The sequence below is a fragment of the Oryx dammah genome, unplaced genomic scaffold (genome assembly GCF_014754425.2).
Source record: "Oryx dammah isolate SB20612 unplaced genomic scaffold, SCBI_Odam_1.1 HiC_scaffold_5, whole genome shotgun sequence".
Lineage (NCBI taxonomy): Eukaryota > Metazoa > Chordata > Mammalia > Artiodactyla > Bovidae > Oryx > Oryx dammah.
The window spans coordinates 90,030,678-90,055,344 of NW_024070189.1; the positions used below are offsets into that span (position 1 = coordinate 90,030,678).

Below are 24,667 nucleotides of genomic sequence, written 5' to 3' on the forward strand. Positions count from 1 at the left end.
TCCTACCACAGGGCCTTTGCACTGGCTGTTCCCTCTGCCAGGAACACTCTCTGCACATCTCATAGGTGCTCCTTCTAGCCCATCACATCTCAGATCCTCCAGAAGCCCCGCCCCCCAGCACATTATCTGATTTTTCCTTTATTACCTGCAACCGCGGTCAGTGGCTCAGTCATATCTGACTCTTTGCGACACCATGGTCTGTCACCTGCCAGGCTCCTCTGTCCATGGGATTCTCCAGGCAAGAATATTAGAGTGGGCTGTCATGCCCTCCTCCAGGGGATCTTCCCCACCCAGGGATTGAACCCACGACTCTTGCATTACAGGTGGATTCTTTACCCATTGGGAAGCCCCTTCCTTCATTACACCTATCACTAATTTAAATCAAGGCCTAATTCGTGTGTGTGTATGTGTGTGTGTGTGGTCGGTCTCCCCCACTAGGCTGTGAACTCCATGAGGACAGGGGGGTCTTGGTTTTCACAGTGTCCAGCACATAGGAGGTGCATAATAAATATTTCCTGAAGGATTAGTCAGAAACTGGCGCCTGTACAGATAGAGATGGGGACCCCCGCAAACTCTCTACATTCCCATACCCACCTCCCCAGAATTCTGTCTGTGGCTGTGACCCAGCATTGAGTCTCGGGATGCTCCCATCTGGTCCCAGGCTCCGCCCCTGTCAAAGCCCCTCCCCCAGGAGACAGAGCAGACCCAGAGCCTTGAGGGCCGGTGGTTGTAAACAGTTTTATTGATGGGGGGCAGGTAGGGGAGGCAAACTCCAGAGAGGGTCCAGGACTCAGCTGGCCACTCAGCTGGCATGCATGGTCAGCTGGAGGTCAAGGGGGAGGTCACAGAGGACGGGTGGCATGGGACCCTCTGACCACCCTGGGGCTGTATTTACAGGGGGGCCCGCCCGCCTTAGCCGTCCCCCAGACCGCCCGAGCCCTTAGACAGCTGCCACTGTGACATCTGGACAGGCCTCCCGAGCCCCTGCCTAAAACCCCTGCCGCATCTCCCCTCGAACTCCTAACCGGCACCTCGGAGGCCCCCGGCCCTCTGGAAGCCCCGGCGTCGGCTCAGCCAACGCCCAGGCCGCTGGGACCTCCGCGCTCACACACAGACACGCACACTGCGCGTGGCTGTCGCCACACACACGCAGCAGCAGCCTGCAGGCACACACGCACGCCTCCCTCCCCTGCCTGGCCCCTTGCACACGGACACGGCATGCACACACACACACACACCCACACACGCCAGGGGCCGGGTGGAGGAGGGCGGCTTTGGGTGATTGGGTGGGGCGGGGGGGAGCTTGGGTCTGCAGGTGCGCTCCCCGCCCCATTCCCACCGCCTCCAAGCGCCACCCCCCGCCCCTCGGCCGCCACCCCGAGAACGGAGTTGTGCAATTGGTTTAGAAAACTGCAAAAGAAACGCAAATTGGAAAACAAACCAAAATCCACGCGCAGAAGGTCAACCTCAAATCCATAGCACATTCCGCCCGCCCCGTCTGCCCGCCGCAGACCCCCTCAGTGTCCTGCGGCTCTGGGGGCGCGTTGGGGTGGGGGGGAGGCCGAGCCCCTTGTGCTTCCCTGCGGCGGAGGGGAGCCCCCGCCCCCCCCCCCCCCCGCGCGGCCGGGCTGGGGGTCTGAGCACCCACTTGGGAGCTGGCCCCGGGCTCTCGCTCCTGGTTCCCGTGGCTGGCACCGCCGAGGCGCGGGGCCGCGGCCTAGGGCACGGGGGGCGCAGTCCTGTCGGGGCCCCCGTAGGAGAGCAGGTGGGCCAAGTCCGTGACCGGCCGGGCGTGGCGGCCGCGGGGCCGGGCCTCGCCGCTGTTGATCGTGTGCGTGCGGCGCAGCGCGGCGGCCGGCGGGGCGTGCGCGCCTGGTCTCCGGAGACTGCCTGTGGGCGGCGGGCTCCAGGGCCGCGGGAAGCCGTCGGTGGACGAGCTGGGGTCCGAGGGTCCCGTGGGCGCCGACACCACCCGCCGGCGGTCCGGGCTGGCGTGGGGGGTAAGCGGGAAGTCGCCGTGGGAGGCGCGGCCCGGGCGCGCGGTGAAGAGGCGGGCGTCTGGGGCCCCCGGCTCGCCCGGCGCGGGGGGCGGCTCAGGGGCGCGGCCGGGGGCCAGCAGCAGGAGCGAGGACGAGGCGGAGGCCGTGAGCAGCGCGGGGCCGTGTTCCCAGGCGCGGGGGCCCAGGGTGTGCGGGTGCGGGGTGGGCAAGCGCTTCTGGGGCAGCGGCGTCTGCTCGGGCGTGGGCAGCAGCCCGGAGTCCAGGTCGTGGGGGCCGCCCTGCAGCAGCGTGGCCTTGGTCCAGCCGTTCTGCATCAGGGGCGCCAGCAGAGCCTCCGGGGGACCCCCGGGCCCGCCGCCGCCGCCCCCGGCCCGGCCTCCGGGGCCGCCCGCCCGGCGCTCTCCCAGGCGGCTGACGCTCAGCACGGCCTCGCCGCCCCCGTGTGCCAGGATGGCCTCCTTGTCCTTGCGGCGGGCCAGTTCGCGCCGCTCGCGGAGCCCCACGTACCAGCCCACGCTGAAGCCGGACACCACGGCGCCCACCACGAAGGCCGCCACCGATGACGTCACCAGCAGGTTCACCGACACCAGCCCAGCGCGCTCCTCCGAGAGGCTGGCGCGCAGGAGTCCTGGCAGGGAGCGCGGCGTGAGAAGGGCTGGCGGACCGTCCCCTGCGCACCTCCCGTGACCTCCAGCCGGTCTGTCCACCTCTCTGCTCAGGGGCGTCTCTCTGACCCTTTCAAAGCCCATTTGCCCATCCGTCTGTCCCCTGGCATCTGTGTTCCTAAAATCTGTCTGTCCTTCTGCCTGTCTCTTGGCCTCTCTCTGCCCTCCCTCCCGTCCCCGTCTGTCTGTCCTTTTCCCACTACCCTATCTGGAACTGGGGCCCCTTCCCAAGCCCTGAGGGACGTCAGTGTATCCGACCCATTCAGGTGTGAGAACCCTGGAGGACCAGGACCTAGAGTCCCCAGCCTCCTCCCCTCTCCCCTCTTACCTGTGCAGTCCCCTAAGCCTGAAGTGCTGGCCCCAGACACGTCCTGCTCAAAGGTGGCGCTGATGGGGGGGGTGGGCAGAGAGGCACGGAGCTGTGGTTGGTGGGGGTGGGGGACTCCCGATCATCAGGTGGCTCAGTCACCCTGCCCCACCTCCCACTTCCCCAGTACCTGGTGCCAGGGCTCAGGAAGACGCAGGAGCCATCTGGGGCCCACCCGCAGTAGGGGTCCTGACTGCCAACGCAGTTCCTAGGGCAGACAAGGGACCCGGCAGGCAGATCAGCCAGGCTTTCTGCAGAGGCACCTCTTACCGTCAGCTCTGGGAGTTCCCAAGACACATCTGAGCAGTGGGGGCCATTCCTTCCCCATTTTATGGATGAGAGAACTGAGGCTCAGGAACGTTTACTTTTGTCCAAGGGACAGAGCCGGGACTGGAGCCCAGGTTTTGGATCTGTGCTATGGCATCACTACTACCATGATGGTGGGCACAGGGCCAGGCTGCTCCATGCGGAGGGCTCACTCTGAGTCCACGAGTGTGCCAGTATTTTGCAAACATCTGTTCCCTGGTCCCCAGCTTCTGCTTCTCTAAGAAATGTCTGTCAGATCCCATCCTGCTCTGCCCACAGATCTCTGGGGCTCGCACCTCACTCTGGGGGTGGGGGAAGGAACCCAAGTCCTCCTGAGGCTCACAGACCCTGCCCAACCTGTCCCGTCTTCTCCTTCCCCTTCACTCACTCTGCTCCAGCCACAGAGGCCTTCTCACTGTTCACCAACACACTCAGCATTCCTGCCCCAGGACCTTTGCACATGCTCTGCCCTCTGTCCATCATTCAGAGTCAGAATGCTGTTGGAGCCTGCACTTGAACTTGACTCTCCCCTTCTTTCCATGCCCACCTCCCTTCACTTCCCTTGCCCACAGCTGGCCGGGGGCAGGGGGCACTCACTTCATGCATCCTGAGTATTGCTGGCAGCGCGCCACGGGCACTCGGACCACACAGCGGGGGAAGGCTGCCAGCAGGCCGCCCGAGGCCGCATCCAGCTCCAGGCTCAGCAGCCGGTGCCCTGTCTCGCCACCTCCAGACCGTCCACACCTGGGGGTGAGCAAACTGGTAAGACTCAAGGGGAACGCCCTGTCTCCCTGCCCGCTGGCCCTGCCTCTTGGCCTCTGCCAGCCTCACCTGTCAGGCCGGTAGGTCTCAAATTCCTCCAGGAAGACACTGGGCCCTGTGGTACCTGAGGCACTGGCGTTGGGCCAGACAAGGAACTTGAGGACCGTGCCTGCCTCAGACCCCAGGAAGACAACGGTCTGGTTGCCCCAGGGGCCGGCGCCCACGTCCACAGCCACTCGGGTCAGCTGGTGCCTGGGGCCAGGGTGGTGCAGAAGTCAGGCTGCTGCCCAGCCCCCATGGCCCCTTGTGTGCACGCGGAGACACCACCCACGCTGTGCAAGGTGGGCATGGGCGTGTTTCCAAGGGTGCACATCACAGAGAGAAACAGACGCCCAAAGCCAGCTCCTCCCTGGGCTCCTGCCTTCATCTCCCCATCTGCCTCCCTCTCTGTGTCTCCCTCCATCTCTGTCTTCCCCTCGTGTCATGTCGGAAGTTGCCCCTATGCTCCCTTCTCACCCACCACCCTGGCCTGGGCTCTTGTCCCCACCCAGGCCTGGCCACCAGAACCCCAGCCAAGTGTAGGAACTGACCGCATCAGAGTCCGAACAATCCAGGGTGCGTGGCCCAGGGAGGGTACGGCCTCGTCCATCAGAGGGTGCGTCTTGACAAAGTTGAGGATCTCGTCCGGGAAGGCGCTCGAGGCATTGTACTGCATGCCAGGAGCTGCGCAGCACCCGGGCCTGGGGCGGGGGCGGGGGTGAGGGCGTGGTCAGGGCAGACCTAGAGGCCCCCACTCAGGCTCTGATTCACTAGGGTGCCCCTGCTCCAAGGGCCTCAGTTTTCTCCACCTGCATAATGGCTACAGCTGACCTCTGTGCTGTGCTGTGCTTAGTTGCTCACTCGTGTCCAGCTCTTTGTGACCCCATAGACTTTAGCCCACCAAGCTCCTCTGTCCATGGGGATTCTCCAGGAAGGAATACTGGAATGGGTTACCATGCCCTCCTCCAGGGGATCTTCCCAACCAGGGATCAAACTCAGGTCTCCTGCATTGCAGGTGGATTCTTTACCATCTGAGCCACCAGGGAAGCCTAAGAATACTGGAGTGGGTAGCCTATCCTATCTCCAGGGGATCTTCCTGACCCAGAAATTGAACCAGGGTCTCCTGCATTGCAGGCAGATTCTTTACCAGCTGAGCTACCAGGGAAGCCCACAGCTGACCTCAGCAACAGCTAAACAAGAGCCTGGGAGTCCCAGCCCTCAGATTCAGGGTTAGGATCCTACCCGGGTACCCACTGCAGGATGGAGGGGCCTCTCACCGGGGCCGTGGCACCTGATCCTCTGGCACGGGTGTCCAGATGGACTCAGGGGACTTCTGCTCACGGAAGCGGCCCTCAAACACGGCAGCCACCTGTGTCATGTCAAAGGCGCAGACAGCCGAGCCGGGGATGCTATAGGTGGAGGCAGATGAAAGGAAGTGGTGAGCCTGGCGGGGTGGGGAACTGCCCTGGGCAAGCGTGTGGAGGAGTGTTTGTCCTCTGGAGCAGTCAGACCTTCACTTCCCTAGGCCAGAGTTGCTGCCCACCCGTCCAATCCAGTCATTCCACCATCTGAGCAATTCTCAGACTGGTTCACAGCTCAGTTCCTCCATGGCCACCCATATCCAGGTGCCCCTGTCACTTGCCTGGATGTCCAGTTTCCCAGATGCCACTCTTGCTCCCTTTCAACCACAAATGCAAGTCTGACTTGTTCCTCTTCTGCTCCTTATCTTCCCAAGGGCCCCTAGTGCCCTCAGGATAAAATTCAGGTTCCTCCCCACAGCCTGCCACCTCCCTGCTTCATATCCTCCACTTTTCTTCTTGCTCCCACCACTCTAGCCTCCTCCCTATGGTTTAAACATTTCAAGCTCATTGGAGCCTCAGGGCCTTTGCACATGCTGTTCCTTGGAATGCTCTTCCCTTTCTCTCCATCTCATACCCATTGATGCCTCTTCTAGGACACCCTGCCTGACCCTTCCTCCAAAGGCAGAAAATAAAGATGTGCCTGCATCTGCCAAGTTTTGGCCAGAGGGCCTTGGAGGGTCAGTGTCTGGCTTGGTCCCCCCCTGGCCTGGGAGCCCTGTTTTACCCAGCACAGGACCCCTGGGAATATGTGGTGAGTGATCGTGAGAACTCACCACCTGCACCCACTGACCTGTTGCTGGGCGTGGAGAAAACAGCAAGGACCACGGGCCGGCCCCCCAGGCTGACCACGCCCGTGACAGCCTGCAGCACGTTGAAGTAGAAGTGAGAGTCCCCCGGCACAGAGCAGTTGAGCCGCGCCTTCAGGAAGGATGTCCACTGCTTCTCCAGCACGCGAGGAGAGCCACCCATGTCATTCTTGCAGACCCGGGCCACACGCGACACCACCACCTGGCAAATCAGCAGGAAGACAGGGGCCTGAGCCCCATGTTCTGCCAGGCCCACCTGCAGGCTGCAATGCCCACCACCCAGGATGGGGTGGAGGAGGCTAGTCCTGGCTGGCTGTGAGTTCCTGGCCAGTCACCCTAGCCCGGCAGAAATGTGGGGATGGTGATGAGCACAGCCACCAAGACAACTGGAATCATCATTGCCTCCACTGATGGATCCCTCACTAGGTGCCAGGCACTTGATCCTCATCATGTCCATGTCTCACGCTCCTCCCAAAGCTCTATAGAGGAGGGCCTATGATCCCCGTGGTACAGAGGGGAAACTGAGGCACAGAGAAAGGGAAGTAACTGAAGCCCAAGGCCACACTAGTAGTAAGTGGCAGTCTGTGCACTTAACTGTCTGCATGGATTGAGAGATGGGATGGATAGACAGGTGGTGCAATTGAGGTGAATGGATGGATGGATGAATGGATGGATAGATGGGTGAATCTGAAGGGGACAGTGATGGATAAAGAAGATAATGAAGAAGGAGATAACTGGTGGATGAATGGGTGTGTGGATGGATAGATGGATGATGGGTGGGCAGATGAATGAGTATGTGGATGGATGGATAGGCAGATGAAGGAGATAATGATAGGTCATTATCATGGTATATCCATGGGTGGATAGAAGGTTGAATGGAATGCATGAGCAGGTTATGAGGAGAAGTTGGAGGCTAGATAACTGGATATATAGAGGGGTGGGCAGGTAAATGGAGAGATGGATGGCAGATGGATGAGTTGATCAGTAGGAGGACAGATCAATGGATGGTTGGTATATGAATGAATGGACAGGTAGATGGATGAATGGATGAAGAAGCCAATGAGTGGGAGGTGGATGGACGGATTTACAGGTGCACAGAAGGTAGATGAGTGGATGGATGGATGGAGAATGGTTGAGGCAGGGGTGGGCAGATGGATAGATGGATAAATGGTTTGATGGAAGTGTGGGTGGGCTGAAATTGGGTAAATGAGAGGGTGGCTGAGTGGGCAGACATATGGGCTGTGGTTGAAGAGTGGATAAATGGATGGTAGATGGGTGGATGGACAGACAAACAATAACAGGACTGGGACTGGAACCACGGGTGTATCAGACTTCAGACCTGGGACCCTCACCCAGGGCTACTCCAGAAATGTCTTCAAGTCTCAGGGGCCTGGTCCTGGCTAGAGTGGAGGGCCCTGAGGGCCAGAGGGCCCCTCTCACCCTGGGTGAAGTTTCATGGACCCAACCTCTGCTCTCTACTTCCAATGATTGGAGCCTCTCAGCTATATGCCCCACTGCAAGGGCCTCTCTAGGAGGGGAAATAGGACCTTACCTTCTCCAGGTAGTTAAACTCCATCGCGATCTCCCGGAAGAAGAAATAGATGTGGCTGCCCCACTCCACCGCGTGGACAAAGTATGGCTCTGTAGGAGAGAGGGGTCAAAACCCATTTCGTGATGGGAGAAAGAGAGTTTCTGGAGCTGGGAAAACAGTAGCCTGGGTGACTGCTTTTACAGTGAAGGGGTGGGGGAGAACATCAGCTGATTACCCAGGCAAAATAAAAGACACTCAAAGTTTGGGATTTTTGTGTGGAGGGGGGGAGAGTGGGTGTCAAAATCCTAAAATCATCGTGTCTACTTTCCGCAAACAGCAACGTCTACTATTTTGTCATCCTCCTGTGTTGAGCTGAGCTCCTGCTGAACCCCTCGTACTGTTCCATTTCAGGATGCTAAGCCACTCATTTCCAGCAAGTTCTACCTTATACCCAAGTTAAATCTCTCCTCTGACTAGATCGTCAAAGAGGCCAGTAGGTTCTAAAGAGGAGATGGGAGTTCCCTGCCTGTCTCCTCTGGGACTTTATTTTGGTGGGGAATTTGACAAATGTGAGCCCTGCCAGGCCTGCCCCTATCGCCCACCTTTGAGCCACTTGGAGTCATGTTTCACCGTGCGCAGAGTGGGCCGGTCCCCGAGACTGCGGTAGATGACGGCATCGATGGCGAGGAAGTCGGTAACAGTGGCTGTGAAGAGCATCCCTTCTGGGTGGGTGTCAATCAGGGGAAGGCAGGTAAGAGATTAGACTGTAGACCTCAGGGGTTGGGGGGGGTCAAAACCTGATCTTCAAGAGTCAGCCCTGGTACTTCCCTGGTGGTCCAGTGGCTAAGACTCCATGCTCTCAAAGCAGGGGAGCCAGGTTCAATCCTGAATGAGGAACTAGATCCCACAAGCAACAACTAAGAGTTCGCAGGGCGCAACTAAGACCGATGCAGCCAAATAAATAAACAAAATATCTAAGAAAAAAAGAGACTGAGCCCGGAGCTTAAGTGAGCTTAAGTCCTAGGCTGAACCCCAACCCTGCTGGGACCCTGGCTTCAGCTGATCCTCAGTTCCCCAGCTGATCCCCGACCTCGGCTGAGTCCTTCCTGCCTTGAGAGTCTGTCTGTTTCATGGCTGGAGAGATGGTCTCCTAGCCACCTTCTAAATGACCAAACTCCAAGAATGGAAAATTCCACACCTTGCTCAGGGCTGAGGCCCCTTCCAATGGTCAGGGTTGGGGGCACTTACCAGAGAAGAGGGCAACGTTGGCGTGTTTGGGGTCGTATGGGCAGCGGGCCATGCCGCTGATGTTGTCCCCGAGGGGCTGCAGTGTGTCCATCTGCAGGGGTGGGGGTGGGGAAATAGGGTCTGAGTGACAGCTCCTGGCTGTACCTAGCAGCCCCTGGCTCCCCCAGCGGCGCCCTCCGAGGGGAATCCCGGTGCCACGTTGGATGCTGTGTGACTTTGTCAGTCACTTAACCTTTCTGGGGCTCAGTTTTGTTGTTCTTTAGTGCTTTAGTCGTGTCCGACTCTTCTGTGACCTCACCAAGCTCCTGTGTCCATGGGATTTCCCAGGCAAGAATCCTGGAGTGGGTTGCCATTTCCTTCTCCAGGGGATCTTCCAGGGATGGAACCCGCACCTCCTGCGTTGGCAGGTGCATTTTTAACAGCTGAGCCAGCAGGGTAATCCAGGGCTCAATTTACTGATCAGAAATTGGGTCTAGGAGTCGATCCTAGTCAATCCGATAACTGGCCTGTAGCTTAAGTAGCCTCAGCCTGTAGAGGCCGCCTTTGGAAGCCTCTTACGGAATTCCGGGTGATGGGGGGGAGGACAGTTCATCCAGTAAGGCTTCCTGTAGGAGGTGATGTGGCCTGGGGAAAGGGCACGACCAGCAGAGGGCCCATGAGCAAAGGGTCGCCGATGTTAAACCTGGGCGGGCAGGGCTTCGAAGGGCGGTGACTCACGCTGTAGTTGGCACACACGGGGTTGAAGGCATTGGAACCACACACGAAGAGAGTGGATTCGTCCCGAAGTAGAAGCACCTTTACAAAATTTCGACACTCGCCCTGGGATGGGGCGGGAAGAGAAAAGCCGAGGTGGGCGTGATCACGGGTGTGGGCGGGGCCAGGACTGTAGGACGCGATGGGGCGTGGTGAAGGGCGGGGCCAGGGTAGAGGCGGGGCCCGATAGGGAGGGGTCAGGTTGTGGGCGTGACCAAAGCAGGGGGTTAAACTAGAAGACTCGGGGCGTGGCCATGGCTAAGGGTTGGGCACAGACAAGAAAATAGGGCACTTGAAGGCATGAGCTATGGCAAGGCCACTAGGGGAGTGGCCGCGACTGAGGACCACCTTGAGGGCATGGTTAGGCTCTGGGAGTACCCATGGCAACAGGGGCCTGGCTTGGAATGAAAGCAGAGAAGGATTTGCCCTGTGAGGTGGCCAGGAAGGATTGGGGCGTTACCATGGCTGATGGGAGCATGGCCAGGGCTCACTTACCTCCTGCTTGCCCTTCATCCGACACACGTTGATGTCGCTGGGGTTGGAGGGCCAGGTCAGCTTCTGGGGACACAGGGGGTTGGTGAGGGGAGCGGGGTCCCTGACGGACCCAGGAACGCTGCTAGGCAGACCTGAACCCACTGGGCTCCCCAGCGCAGTGTCCGGTCCCCCTAGTGGGAGCGCCAACAGCTGGCCCCTCCCCTCCCGCCTGTGCCCCTTCCTCACCCGCTGGTACCGCATTTCCGTTGATGTGAGGGGCTCCAGCTCCACCCGGTACAGGTTGTCCCTAGAGAAGGGGTGTAGTTAGTGAGATCCGGGGCCTCCCCCTACATATTCTATCCTCCTGGCAGCAGACGTGGTGTCCAACACGTACCACACAGGGGCGTGCCAACACCTCTGCCACGCGCAGCTCCAACACTGAGCGTGCCTTCAGGCGCCTGAGCATGCCCTTACACGCCTCCTTGTGCCCTAAAATGAACCACGGGTTCTAGCACACCCCACATGCCTTACGATGCCACCTCACTCAACCCATAGCCTAGGGACTTACAGCTAACACGATGCACTGTCCAATGACTTTACATCCGATGTCCCCCCAACCCAGCACCCCTCGGTCTCACCCCCCAGGCTCTCACTTCTCCTCCACATGCAGCAGAGACTGCCCTGATCAAGGTCACTGGCCATTGTCAAGTCCAGCGGTCACTTCTCTGCTTTCTTCTCCCTTTCCACAGTGTCTCTCCCCACCAGTCCACGCTCCTCCTGGGAACGCCACCCTCATTGGGTGCCTGGACCTGGCACTCACCTGCCTTTCCTCCCACCTCTCTGGGCCCTCCTCTTCCCTCGGTGGGCCCACGCCTGGGTCCTCTGGCCTCTTCCTTCCCGTAGCCATACCCCTCTGGTCGGCCTTGTCCACTCTCAGGGTGGAACCGTGTCTGTGCAGATGACACTCACAGTCCTGTCTCCAGCCAGGGCCTCCCCTGAGTTCCAGATTTGGGGTCCACCTAGCCCTCAAGGTCTCCACAAGGGAGGGCTCACAGGTTTCTCACGCTCGACACGGTCTCGCTGAGCGCGACCATCCCCCAAGCCTGCCCCCACCCTGACCACCCTCTCGGGTCAGGTGCTGTCTCGGCTGAGACAACAGTGTGGGAGGGACCCACATCTCCCCGCTTCGCCTTCCCTCCCAATACCTTCACCTCTGCCTTCAATATGTACGTAGCGTTCATCCACTTCTCACACCCTCTACGGCCACTACTCTCGTTCAGCCCCCGTTACTGGATTGCCCAGGTGTAGGGGCTCCCGCCCTCACCGACACAGCCTGTCTTCCCCGCAGCAGCCACCAGAGAGTTGGGTCCACATTCTCCCCCACAGTCGGCTCTCCCCATAGCAGCCACTAGAGGGCACCTGTGAGCACCTGAGTCAGGCCCCGCCCCTCCCCTGCACAGCAGTCCCATCTCCCTTGGGGTAAAAGCCTGAATCCTCCCTGCAGCCCACAAGGCCCTGCACGACCTGCCCTGTCCCCTCCCTGCCCTCCCCTCCTCTCTCTCTCCCCCTGCTCCAGACATTTGCGCCTCTTCACTGTCCCTTCACCATACGAGACACAGTCCTGCCCCAGGACCTTTGCATGGGCTCCATCCTCTGTTCTGACGTCTCTCTTTCCCAGATTTCCTCACAGCTGGCTCCTCATCCTTCAGGTCTCAACTCAAATGTCACCTTCTCAGAGAAGCCCTTGGTGCCACTTCAGCACCCCCTCTAGCACCCAGTGAATTCTGACCAGACAGCTGTGCCTACTTGGTAACACACTATAAGCAGGGTCTGGGCTTCAACCACACCCAGAGTTCAGCACTTGAAATTCCCACCCCAGGGACACGTATTCACATTCCAGCTGAACTACAAGCCCTATCCCACAAACCTCCCTAAAATGCTACCACCTGCTCCCCACACCTCACCCACCGCATACTCTGCCCGGCAGTTTCTCCTACCTGCCCCCGATGAACAGCGTTCTATTGACCCGTAGAACTCGCTGGATGTTGAGGTCATCAGCGTCTTCTGAGGGGCTCAGGCGTCCTGGCCCACTGCCCACGAACACGGGATAGTGATTCAGGTCTAGGGGAGGGCAGAGGAAGGGTGTGATCCAGGGCCAGGGTGAGTCTGGCCTGGTGAGATTCCAGGGGAGGGGGACTCCCTCCCCCATCGCAAGACTCCCCACTCACAGTCCCTCGGGGCCACGCTGAGCGGCGGCGGCTCCTCGGGGAAGAGGCCGTGGGCGCCTCCCAGGAGCAGCAGCAGGAGCAGTGGGGCCGGACGGGAAGGGGGCCCTCGCGGGGTCCGCATGGCGAGGTCAGGGCGACAGGAGGTAACACCTGCGAGTGAGGGGCGGGGCGGTGAGCCGTGTGGCTTGCAGTCCCGATTGCTGCCAGCAGAGGGAGCGCGAGTGTCACGGCGTCCGGGACCTTCAAGTCCCGGAAAACTTTCCCATTGGGGTAATAATTTAAAAATAACAATCATGGCATTAGCAATAATAATATCAGCACTTACTAATTACCAGAACAACTTTCTGACCATATTTGAAAGCGAAAGTTCAGGAAACGGTTCCTAACAAAAAATTAATCATGAGACTAATTTAAACATTAAATGATTTTAAGTTAAAAATAAATAATAACACATTTCAAAACATATATGTATTTAAAAATTCAATTTCAAAACATATGTTTAAAGTATTCTTAAAACACAAAAATTTTAAAAGAAAACGCTCAAAAAAAAAAGAAAGAAAAAGAAATTCAAAGGCCCTAGAAATTTTATAAACCACAATCTGGGAACTGCAGAACTTTGGAACTGCAGAATATTCAGTTGGCTGGGGACCTCAGAGGCCGCGGTGAGCCCGACTCCCTTCCAAGTCCAGCCTTTCGGTCCTCTGCTGACATACTTCTGTGACAGGAGCCTCACCACCTTTAGGAGGGGTTGTGGGAGAGGCTGCTTCCTCCTCTAGGTGTATGGAGACCCCACCCCCACCCGAGTGATGCTCTGGTTGATGGTGTAAACAGAACTCACCCTCTGGAACCCAGCCCTCCACGCCTCTTTCAGAAGGGGCGCTGTCCAGAGCCCCAGGAAGACATCCGAAGCCTTGTCCTGTGAAGTCCCGGGCTAGCTCTGAGCCTGAGTTTCCCCACCTGAGCAGCAGGTACATCTCCCAGCCCTGCCCAGGCCCTGGGGGCATGGGGATTCCGAATCCATGGAGGTGGACATGAGCCACGAACTTTGGCCCTGGAGAGCCTGCCTCCGAGGATTCAGGGCCAAAAAACAGGAAGGCCTTGTGTGAGCCGGCAGTGTTTCCTCTCCGACCCTGAGCTTCCAGGATTTGTGACTCAGCCGACGCCAGGATCCCATGTGCGTGTGGACCTGGCTCTGCTTCCTTCAGTTTCCTGCCCTGGCTCCTCCCCTGCTCCACAACTGCCGGAGTCTCCCAGTGACCCCGGAGCCAGGCCACCAACACTGCCGTTCAAGGCCCCCAACTCCACAGCCAGACCGCAACTCTCCACTCCACCCAGAAAATCTCCTCCCCACACCTGCAAGGACACCTCAGCCTCTGCGGGTTCTGTCTGCTCATGCCTTCTTTTTTTTCCTTTTTTTTTTTTTTTTAACATTTTAATATTGTGGTCCAATGTACATAGGGGCTTCCCTGGTGGCTCAGTGGTAAAGAACCTGCCTGCCAATGCACGAGAGGAACAGTCCGATCCCAGGGTCAGGAAGATCCCCTGGAGAAGGAGATGGCAACCCACTCCAGTATCCTTGCCTGGGAAAGTCCATGGACAGAGGAGCCTGGCGGGCTATAGTCCGTGGGTTCACAAAGAGTCAAATATGACTTAATGAGCAAACAACAACACCAAAATATATATAACATAAAATTTGCCATCTTAACGATATTTAAGTGGCATTAAATACATTCACATTGTCGTGCAACCATCCTACGACCCACCTCCAGAATTTTCTCATCTTCCCAAACTGAAACTCTGTCCCCATGAAACAGGCTCACCCTCCCCTCCCCTAGCCCCTGGCCCCACCATCTACTTCCTGTCTCTGTGGATCTGACTCTAGGGACTTCCTGTGAATGGAACCAGACAGTATTTGTCCTTCTGTGTCTGGCTTCCCTCATTGAGCATCACATCCTCAGGATACATCCTTGTTGTATCAAGTGTCAGACTATCCTTCCTTTTTAAGGCTGAGTGATATTCCATGGTGTGGATGGACCACATTTTATTTACGCATTTACCTGTCGACGGACAATGGGGCTGCTTCCACCTTTGGGCTGTTGTGAACATCTATGAACATGAGTGTGCAAACATTTCTTTGAAACTCTGCTTTCATTTCTTTTGGGTGTCTATGTAGGAGTGGAATTGCTGGATCGTATGGTGACTCTATGTTTAACTTCTGGAGCAATCGCCAAGCTCTTCTCCACCGTGTCTGCACCGTATTCCCACCAGCATCACCCATGTGTTCCAATTTCTCTTGCCAACACTACTTTCTGTTTTTTGATAGTAGCCATCGCCAAGAGGTGTAAAGGCAGTGCTCTGGGCCGTTTATCCCATGTTTTATTGGAATTGTATTTAATTTCAGAAACTTTAAGACAACAGCTTCCACTCACGGGCCATGCAGCACTGTGATGAGTGGCGTAGCTCCAAGGTCATAAGGGTTCAAATCCCAGCTCTGCTCTGTACATGCTGTGTGACTCGGACACGGCACTCCACCTCTCCGGGCCTGTTTCCTCATCTGTGAAATGGGCATGGTAACAGCATTGACCTCACAGGCCTGTAGTGGGTGTTAGCACAGAGCCTAGAAATGCTGCAGTTGCTCAGAAAATGCTAATTCTTATTATGATTGTTGTTGCCATTGGTATATTAAACGTATCAGAGGCCAAGCTGAGTGGTTTCCAGGAACTGCTTCATGGTAACCCCAAGGGCTCTAGCAGGGTTGGTATAACATTCAACCCATTTTTGCAGATGGGGGAACTGGGGGGGCTGATTTGGTGGTCATGACCCACCAGTGAGGACTGATAACAGGGCTCTCTCTGGCTCCAGGATTTTGCTCCTAGGAGGTGAGCGTTTGAACAGTCATGACAAGATTAATAGCCACCCATTCCCTCACCCTTCAACCAGGTGAAGCCAGCAGTTACTTTTCTTCTTTTTTAAATTTTTTGGTCGCATTGCACAGCATGTGGGACCTTAGTTCCCTGACCAGGGATCAAACCCTTGTCCCCTGCATTGGCAGAGCAGAGTCTTAACTGCTGGATATCTGGAGGAGTCCCAGAGGCCAACAGTTATTTAACACCCAGTTCACAGACAGGCAGGTTGAGGTCAGGATGGGACTTCATGGCTTAATTTTTCTCCTGGTTTTCATAACTTTGTCATGCAGCCACTTGGGGCTAGAAGGATGTTCCTGTCATCCCTCCGTCCACAGCTGCCCCAGCCACTCAGAACCACCCTGGGACCCCTGCACCCCAAACTGGGCTTTTCTTGCCTCAAACCTGCTTCTCTTACCAGATCCCTGACTTACGAATGGCTCCATTGTCCTTGAGCCAAAGACCAGGGTGTTGGCCTCCCAGTCCCTTCCTCCACCCTGATCGCCCCAAGGCCCAGCTCCCACCCCCTACCTTGTCCCCTGGCTTCCAGTCCCAACCCTTCAGTATCTTCCTTAAGGTAGCAAAGAAATCCTTCTAGAACCCAAATCTCATTTGTTTCTCTCCTGCTCTAAACCAGGGTCTCTCCCCTTCAGCACCGCTGACACTTGGGACCAGATTATTCTCTGGTGGGGGCCATCCTGGGCACTGTGCCAGAAGCATCCCTGGCTCTAACCCACTCAATGCCAGGAGCATCCCTCAATGGTGACAACCAAAAACATCCGCAGGCATCATCCAGTCTCCCCTGGGGGGAAACCCACCCCCAGCTGAGAACTTCTGCTCTAAAGCTTTCTATGGCTCCCCAGTGCCCTTGAAATGACATCTCCTCCCTTCCCTCTCCACCTCTGGGCATCTGCATGTGCTGTTCTCTCTGCCTGGAACAACCTGCCTCCTGCTCCTAGTAACCTGATGAACAGGTTCGTCACCTTAACACCTCCTCCAGGAAGGCTTCCCAGATCAGCCCGGATTGACTTCCTCCAGCCTCCTGCCTGCCTGTGCATCCCCAGTGAGTGCCCCGCTCACCCCATCCTCTAAACGCCTGGCTAACTGTTCACCTTTCCCACTGGACTCTGAGGCCCACATGGACAGTAGGGCTGAGTCTGTCCTGGCCACCTCTGTGTCCCCACCACCCACCACAAGACCTGGCATACAGTACAAGCTCAATAAACAGTAAAAATAGCAAACACCAAGCACTTTCTATGAGCCAGGAACCATTCTAAGGACTTCAACGAACTCATGTGATCCACACAACACATCCCATAGGTGGGTGCTGTTAATATGCCCCTTACACAGATGGGGAAACTGAGGTACAGAGAGGCGAAGTCACGACCAAATGGAAATGGTGGAGCCAAGACCGAAATCCACTCAGTTTTCTTTTCTTTTCTTTTTTTTTTTTTTGTCTGCACAGAGTGTGGGATCTTACCTCCCTGATTAGAGATCGAACCAGTGTCCCCTGCATTGGAAAATGGATTCTTAACCATGGGGCCACCAGCGAAGTCCCTGAAACCCACTTAATTGACGTGTTAGTTTGAGGATGGTGTAGAACTGAACCCCACATGCTGTTTTGCAGGAGTCTGGGTCACTTCAGGTTCAACCCACTGCACCTGGCCTCAGTTTACCCCCTGACCTGGGGTTATCAGAGGCCTCAGCATCTCCATCACCACCCCCAAGACCATCTGCTTCTCTCCATGAAACTTGAGGCGTCTCTGCCAGCAGCCACTTGGCGCCTGCCTGCCCAGAAGTGGCCCCACCACCTGCCCCGGCACCTGGCCACCAGGAGCAGGACCTCCTCCAGCACCAGGTGGGAGGAGTCACGTGGCTGGCATGTGTGTGCAGGCTACCTATGCACCTATGTGTCTGCCTGCCTGCAGCCCTGAGAATGTGCATTTATGCCCGTGGGGATGGGAGGGATGGTTAAAGAGACAGAGATCCTCCCCAGGAGGGCTTGTGGGTACTGTGACACCACCTCTCTGCCCAACCTCCATCACTCCAAGTCTTGGCACAGTCCCACTGTACAGATGAGGAAACTGAGGCAGGTATGGAAATCCCCTCCAGGCTACCTGCTTCACCCTCCCATCCACCTTTTCAGGTGCCATATGGCCTTAGCTTGTATACCTTCATCATAGATTTGAATTTCCTTCTGAAACATTTTTCCCACCTGGCCAGGGTGTCGGGGGTACTCTCTCCCTGCCCCACCCCCAGCAGTTCAGCATAAATTTCAGGATCAGCTGGCAAGTTCCAAAACAAACAACATAAAACCTGTTAGGATTTTCACTGGAACATAAAACTAACTGATTTATTGAGTGACAGGTTCCCTGTCTTCACTGATGGCTCAGGCCACACCTGGGAGTCACTCCCAACTCCCTCCAACACCACCCACCACCCCATTCTCTCATGCTCACATCCAATGCCAGCAAGTACTGTGGGGTCTGCCAAATTCATCCTGAATTTTCACCCCTCGCTAGTCTGTTCTCTGGTCAGCTCCCAACATCTCCTGCCTGGACCCCACAGTTTCCTCCAGCCAGACCCCAGCTCCCACACTTAATCCCTACAGTCTGTCCTCCACCGAAGCAACCCCTAAAGGTCACCCGTTAGCACTTGAATCAGGCTCCATCCCTCCTCTGTCTATACCCTTCGGGGCCTCCCACATCCCTCCCAGTAAAAATCCAAGTTTTTCTTGGTGGCCCACAAGACTTCACACAACCTCCCTCATCTTCTCCCTCTTCTTCCCTCTTCCTTTTTTCTACCCTCCCCGCTGTACTCCAACCACATAGGCCTCCTCCCTGTTCCTCCAACACACCTGGCCTGGCCCTGCCCCAGGGCCTTTGTACTGGCTGTTCCTCACTCGAGAAAGCCTCTTCTCTCAGATACACATATCAGTGCAGTTTAGTTCAGTCGCTCAGTCATGACCGACTTTTTGCAGCCTTACAGACTGCAGCATGCCAGGCTACCCTGTTCATCACCAACTCCCAGAGCTTGCTCAAACTCATGTCCATCGAGTCAGTGACGCCAGCCAACCATCTCATTCTCTGTTGTGCCCTTCTCCTCCTACCGTCAATCTTTCTCAGCATCAGGGTCTTTTTGAATAAGTCAGTTCTTCATATCAAGTGGCCAAAGTATTGGAGTTTCAGCTTCAGCATCAGTCCTTCCAGTGACTCTTCAAGACTGATCTCCTTTAGGATGGGCTCCCTCCTCATCTCATGTCTCTACCCTTACCCGCTGGCCTCCAGCAGCTTCTCCCCTCCCCACGCACCCGCCCTCACAGTATCACACTCTCAAAGGCCCCTTTAGACACTCCGTTACTCCAGATATGGTCCTTGCACCAGGAGAGGGAGCAGCCTCACTTGGGGTGGTTAGAAATGCTGAGTTTTGTGTTTGTCCTAGACCTGCCCATGGAGACCCTGCATTTTAGATCCTTTTTCTATATTATTAATTAGCTGCAGCATGTGGGATCTTTAGTTATGGCATGAGAATTCTTGGTTGTGACATGTGGGATGTAGTTCCCTAACCAGGAATAGAACCCAGGCCTCCTGCAGTGGGAGTGCAGAGTCTTAGCCACAGGACCACCCGGGAAGTCCCAGAGTGTGCATTTTTGGGCAAAAGAATCCTGAGCAGCTGAGCTTATGCACAGATCCCACCAACTGAAATAATCACCTACAGAACAGCCTGTTCAGAGCCCAACAGTTTTCCTGAACTAGGAGCCCCATGAGGGCAGGCCCAGGTGCATCTTGGCCACTGACAAGTACCTACAGCGTCTGGTACACAGCTGGTGCTCAATAATGGCTTGTTATAAGGAATGAACTGTCAGCATTCAAAGTTGAACCCAGATCTGAACCCCTCCCTGGCTCACCTTTGCCCATCACCCCCCACACCACACATGTGAGTCCACAGGTGAGTGGATCCCCCTATGAATATCCACAGGTCCCAATATCTGCGTGTTCACACATATCCACAGATGCAACCACCGCACATGTGTGTGCCCCAGCAGGGGCGGACTGTCTGCCCCCTGTGTACACATGTCTATAAGCGTGTCAGAGTCTGTAAACTGGGCACCCCTGCATGAACCTGCTGCCTGCACCCCCCTATTGCTGGCTTTCTGGCTATGAAATTTTTCCAAGGACCCCAATTAACTGTGGATAGCAGGCTGGCCAAGCCTGTGTCTATCCACCCTTCCCACCTGCTCTGTCCAATCCTGTTGGAGGGTTGGGGAAACAGGCTGGGGATGAGGAAGGATGGACAGACAATGCTGCCAGCCAAAGAGCCCCGGAGTGGTCGCTTAGTCTCTAGAATCTTGTGGCCCAGACTTAAAATTTGCTCTCTGCCTCTTACCAGCCTCCAGACCTCCAGGGATCACTCCCCCTGTCTCAGCCTTGGTGTCCCCATCTACAAACCACCAGGGGCTATAAATTTGACCCTAAAACACTGCTACGAGGATGCAGATACACCTAGAACAGACCGTCCTACAGAAAACCACGTGCGTGTACATGCGGTTTTGAATTTCCTGGTGGCCATATTCAAAGAGTGCAATTCATTTTAATAATATGTTTAATTTAACCCAATAGATCCCAAGTCTTGTTATTTCCACCTGTAATCGAGGTACGGATGATTAATGAGACATTCTAAATTCTGCTTCTGGTACTTAATCTTTGGAATCCAGGGTGTGTTGTATATTTATGGCACACCTGGACTGGGAGTGGCCACACGTGGCTCCGAGTCATATGTGGCCAGTGGCCGTTTTGACAGCCCAGCTGGAGATAAAGGGCTGAGCTAGGGACTGGCACTTAGTAAGCTCAGAGTGGGCATCAGTTATTATTATCATCGTGTTATAGCTATTATGCAAAAATATCCAGGGAATTGCCTGGCGGCCCAGGGTTAAGAATCAGAGATATCATGGCAGGGGGCATGGGTTCGATTCCTGGTCGGGAAAATAAGATCTTGCAAGCCACATGACATGGCCAAAAATAAAATAAAGCTTCTAAGAAAAAAATTTTTTTAATATCCAGTTACATTCTGTGTTCCAATTCCATGCTGGAGCATCTAGCTACAAGGTCCACTGGAATAAGCCAGCGCATAGGGAGGAGCACCCTAAGCTCTCTGCCTTAGCAAGGAAGTTCTACTTTCAACCTTACCCTTGGCTTCACCCAACCCCACCCAACTTGGGAGCATCTGTGGCCAGCTCTGGCTTTCTGCACCCCAAATTGCAAGGTATTCATTCACTTATTGGACAAGCAATTACTGAGTGCCACTTGTGTGCCAGACACAGAGAATGATAGGAGAGTCTTGGCAAAGGGGCTGCTTAGCCTGTGGTCAGGGGAAACCAAAAAGACAAAAACCTGGAGGCTGGAACCCTTAAAGGCACGGCAAGAAGATACTGGCAGGTGGGGAGGCAGCCATATCTTAAGAGAGGACCCCTGGACAAGACCTGGAGCCTGAATTTTGTCGTCTGTAAAATAAGGCACTTGGTACTCATGTTTGCTCTCTGTGAAATGACCTTGCTGGGTGACCTTGGGCCAGCAACTCACCCTCTCTGGCCCTCTCTATGCCACAGCAGGTGACTCAGTGACCCCCAGGCCAGGCTCAGAGCCCCTGTTTCTCCATCTGCTGCGGCAAGGATGGGGGCAGGATGCTCGTCTCCAGTTCCATAGAAGGAGCTCCTGTCCGCCCAGCAGCCCCAGGATTCCAGCTCCGGGGCCCAGCGTCCCCAGGGGGATCGAGTAACCCGGCCAGGCAGCCGGGCCCCTGCGCCATCCAGGTCTAGTTACCGGCTCCACTTACAGCTGCCTCCTCCAGCTGCCTCTGTCGCCCCCAGGCGCAGCCCAGCCGGGCTCTGGGGCTGTCTAGGAACTTGGCGAAGCGGCCAGAGGGAGTCCCCTGGGGCCTGGGCCACGGGGGCGCTGAGGAGAGAGGACCCCTTACACCCCCAGTGCTCACTCCACACCCGTTAACTCACCTCTCCCCAGCCCAGGAGGTGGCAGTGCAGCCCCTTCGTCCTCAGCCCTTCTCCCTGTGTTCTGGGCTCCTGGAGTCTCAGTTTCTCCATCAGAGAACAGAGCATGACAACCAGCTCCAACGGGTTATCATGATGGGGGAATAAGCCACATGGAATAGGTGCTCTGGACTGCTGTGCAGTGAGGGTTACATCTTCCCCTCTCTGGTTTTGCTTCTGCCTCTGTAAATCGGGGATGACAACGTAAGACTCCCCGGGGGACAGGGGGATCTAGTGCACAGTAGGTGCTCAGCAAACACTGGCTGAATGAATGTTCCACAGACAGTCCCTATTTATGAAAGAGCTACACAGATCTGTTGATTCCAGACTTCCTGAGCACTTACTGTGCGCCAGCATAGCCGGGGATTCAACCCTGACCAGGACCATGCACAGAATCAGGCATGCAGTAGGCGTCCAATTAATGCTAAGCATCTCCTTAAAGAAGATGTGTTTAGAGTACCTGAGCTATCCCCCTGCTACACAATACAGCAGCCAAGCAGAGCAGGGATTTAAGCTAAGATTTTAAATTTTTAAAAGTTTTTAATTAAAAAATTATTATTATATCTTTTGGCCATGCCCTGTGGCAGGGGGCATCTTAGTTTCCTGACCAGGGGTCGAACCTGAGGTCCCGGCATTGGCAGTTCTGAGCCTTAACCAATGGGCTGCCAGGGGAGTCTCTTAAAGTAAGATTTGATGAAGCCCCTACTGTGTGCCAGCTGCTGGGCCAAGCCCTTCGAAGGTCTGAACACAATTCCTACCCAAGCCAACTCTATGAAGCAGCATCATTATACCATTTTACAGAGGAAAAAAACAAAGCTCAGAGAGGTTAAGACACTTGGCCAAGGTCACACAGCACAGAAGGGTAGAGTTGGGATTTGAACCCAGGCCACGTGGCTCTACCGCCTCTTGCTGACATTTCCTGAGCGCCCACGATGTACCATCTGTCAACAAGCCTGCACAGTCTAACTGCACATTTTTGCAGATAAGTGAGCAGAGACCCAGAGAGAGGCTGCCCTTGTCCCAAGCCACTCAGGGAGCCAGGGGTAGGGGAGACCGGGTGGCAGAGGGGGACACAGATAGGTCCTCAGGGCTCCAGGCCCAGACGGGGGCGGGGGGGTGCTCCTGGGTAATTAATTTTAATCACTGTTTGGAAATTGGGCCGCCAGGAGGCAAATCGGAAGCAGCAACTTGTAATTAGAAATGGGGAAGGGGAGGGCTGCTTTCTTGGGGAGGCGGCAACCATTCTGAGGAGATTAAAATGTCATTTATACCCAGCGGGTAATTAGGGGGCCTGGGAGGGGGCCACTCGAGGAGGCTGGAGCTCCTAGGGAATTCAAGATGGGCTGTGGATTTGGGATCAGGAACCCACAGATGAGGGCTCAGAGCCAGCCTGGGGGCAAACAGACCCTGGTGTCAATCCCAGTTTGGATGAAACAGAAAAGTCAGGTCCTGCTCTTGGGGGTCCAATTTTAGGGGAGAGAGGGGAGTAAGAGTCACTCTAAGGGGATCCACTGTAGGGAGAAGAAACAGAGCTGGGTGGTCACTGCCCTTGGGGCCCTCAGTCTGGAAGAGAAGATAGTGAGCCTGGCTCCCCTCACTTGGGGTTCTGGGGTCCCTCTTCTCCCCCAGGCTGATCCTCCCAACCTGGAAGTCCTCTAGCCACTGCCCTTCCCTAGAGGCCCTGTCTGGGAGGCCCCAGGGGTCCCCTACTGAGATGGGACCAGACGGGCAGGTCTGGAGGGGGGACACTGCTGAGTGATGGTGGGCAAGAGACACGTGGGACCATGCCAAGTGCTGCTGGGAATGGAAGACCTGGCGAATGAAACTGAAGAAGACAAAGGCAGGAAATAGGTCCTGGGGGGAAGGCCTGGGGGTCATAGTGGACCACAAGTCCTGGTGAGTCAGGGCTCAGGAATGGTGGAGATGCTGGCAGAGTGACGTGGGTTCTGGGGGGGTGGGGTTTGAGAACTGTGCATCAATAGAGCAAGACAGAGAGGGGCAGGGGCCCCCGTTTTGCTAGGTGACCTCGGGGAATTTACCAGTCTAATCTGAGCCTCATTTCTTCCACACCCTGGGGCTTAGAAGGGGAGCAATAGCAAACATTTTTGGAGCACCTATTGTGTCCCAAGCTCTGTGCAACAGGCTTTGCAGAAAGTACTGATGGGGTAGATAGGAGGGGTTTCCTCACCATTTTATAGGTGAGGAAATTTAGGTGGCCCAGAGCAGGCAGGTAATATGCCCAAGGGCGCACAGCTACGAAATGGCCAGGGTGGGTTTTGAACCTAGCCCATGTGGTCCCAATATCACACTCTTAACCACAGCGCTGTATTTAGTTGCGCAGTCGTGTCTGACTTGTTGTGACCCCATGGACTGCAGCCCGCCAGGCTCCTCTGTCCATGGGGATTCTCCAGGCAAGAACACTGGAGTGGGTTGCCATGCCCTCCTCCAAGGGATCTTCCCAATCCAGGGATCGAACTCAGGTCTCCCGTATTGTAGGCAGATTCTTTACCACAGGAGCTACCAGGGAAGCCCACAGTGCTATGTGCCCCTAGAGAAAGGGGCTCTCAGCCCCTCTGCACATCTAGAAAGTCCACCATCTACTCTGACCTACCCACTTTTCCTCGCTACTGCCTCACCCTGCCTGGTCCCCATCCTTGCCCCCCTGGACCAGCGGAGTCCCTTCCACCTGGTCCCCCAGCTTTGGCTCCCCACAGTCTGCACTCTCTGCAGCGACCAAACAGCATCCGTGAGCACCGAGGCAGGTCCCGCCCCCTCCTCTGCCCACAGCCCTTGGGGCACCCACCTCCAAAAGTTCAAGTACTCCCTACAGCCCATGAGGCCCTGCACAAAAAGTGCAGGGGCGTCTTGTCCCCTCCCTGCCCTTCCCTCCTCCCTCTCTCCCCCTTGCTCACTCTGCTCCAGCCACACAGGCCTTCTTGCTGTTCCTCCAACAACACCAGGCACGGTCCTGCCCCAGGGCCTTTGCACGGGCTGGGCCCTCTTCCTGGAATGCTTTTCCTCCAGTTCTCTGCAGACTGGCTCCTTTTCATTTTCCAGGTCTCAGCTCAAATGTCACCTCCTCAGAGACACTCTCCCTGACACCATCAGCTGAAACAGCCCCTCCCCTCTCAGCGACACCATCCAATGTCACTGTCCTCAGGGCACTTGTTATATTTGATTT

General features: G+C 56.1%; 1 protein-coding gene across 1 annotated transcript; it reads right to left on the reverse strand.

Moving 5' to 3' along the window:
• Positions 1-718: 718 nt before the first annotated feature.
• On the reverse strand, positions 719-13,977 carry SEMA6B (semaphorin 6B). Its single transcript, XM_040242018.1, has 17 exons — positions 13,379-13,977; positions 12,541-12,690; positions 12,310-12,433; positions 10,559-10,619; positions 10,334-10,396; positions 9,803-9,904; positions 9,086-9,176; positions 8,440-8,559; positions 7,859-7,947; positions 6,291-6,508; positions 5,417-5,548; positions 4,691-4,840; positions 4,170-4,352; positions 3,936-4,082; positions 3,163-3,240; positions 2,994-3,052; positions 719-2,628 (listed from the first exon to the last, which is right to left on the reverse strand). Exons 1-17 carry the CDS (start codon positions 13,542-13,544, stop codon positions 1,718-1,720), a joined length of 2,844 nt encoding a protein of 947 aa, XP_040097952.1. The 5' UTR covers positions 13,545-13,977; the 3' UTR covers positions 719-1,717.
• Positions 13,978-24,667: the final 10,690 nt, after the last annotated feature.

Coding starts and splice junctions, on each gene's coding strand:
- SEMA6B (XM_040242018.1), bottom strand. CDS start 13,544: ATGCCCCCAGGGCCTGGGCAGGGCTGGGAGATGTACCTGCTGCTCAGG. Junction 4,083..4,169: donor GAGACCTACCGGCCTGACAG/GTGAGGCTGGCA, acceptor GCTCACCCCCAG/GTGTGGACGGTCTGGAGGTG. Junction 3,241..3,935: donor CAATACTCAGGATGCATGAA/GTGAGTGCCCCC, acceptor TGTCTGCCCTAG/GAACTGCGTTGGCAGTCAGG.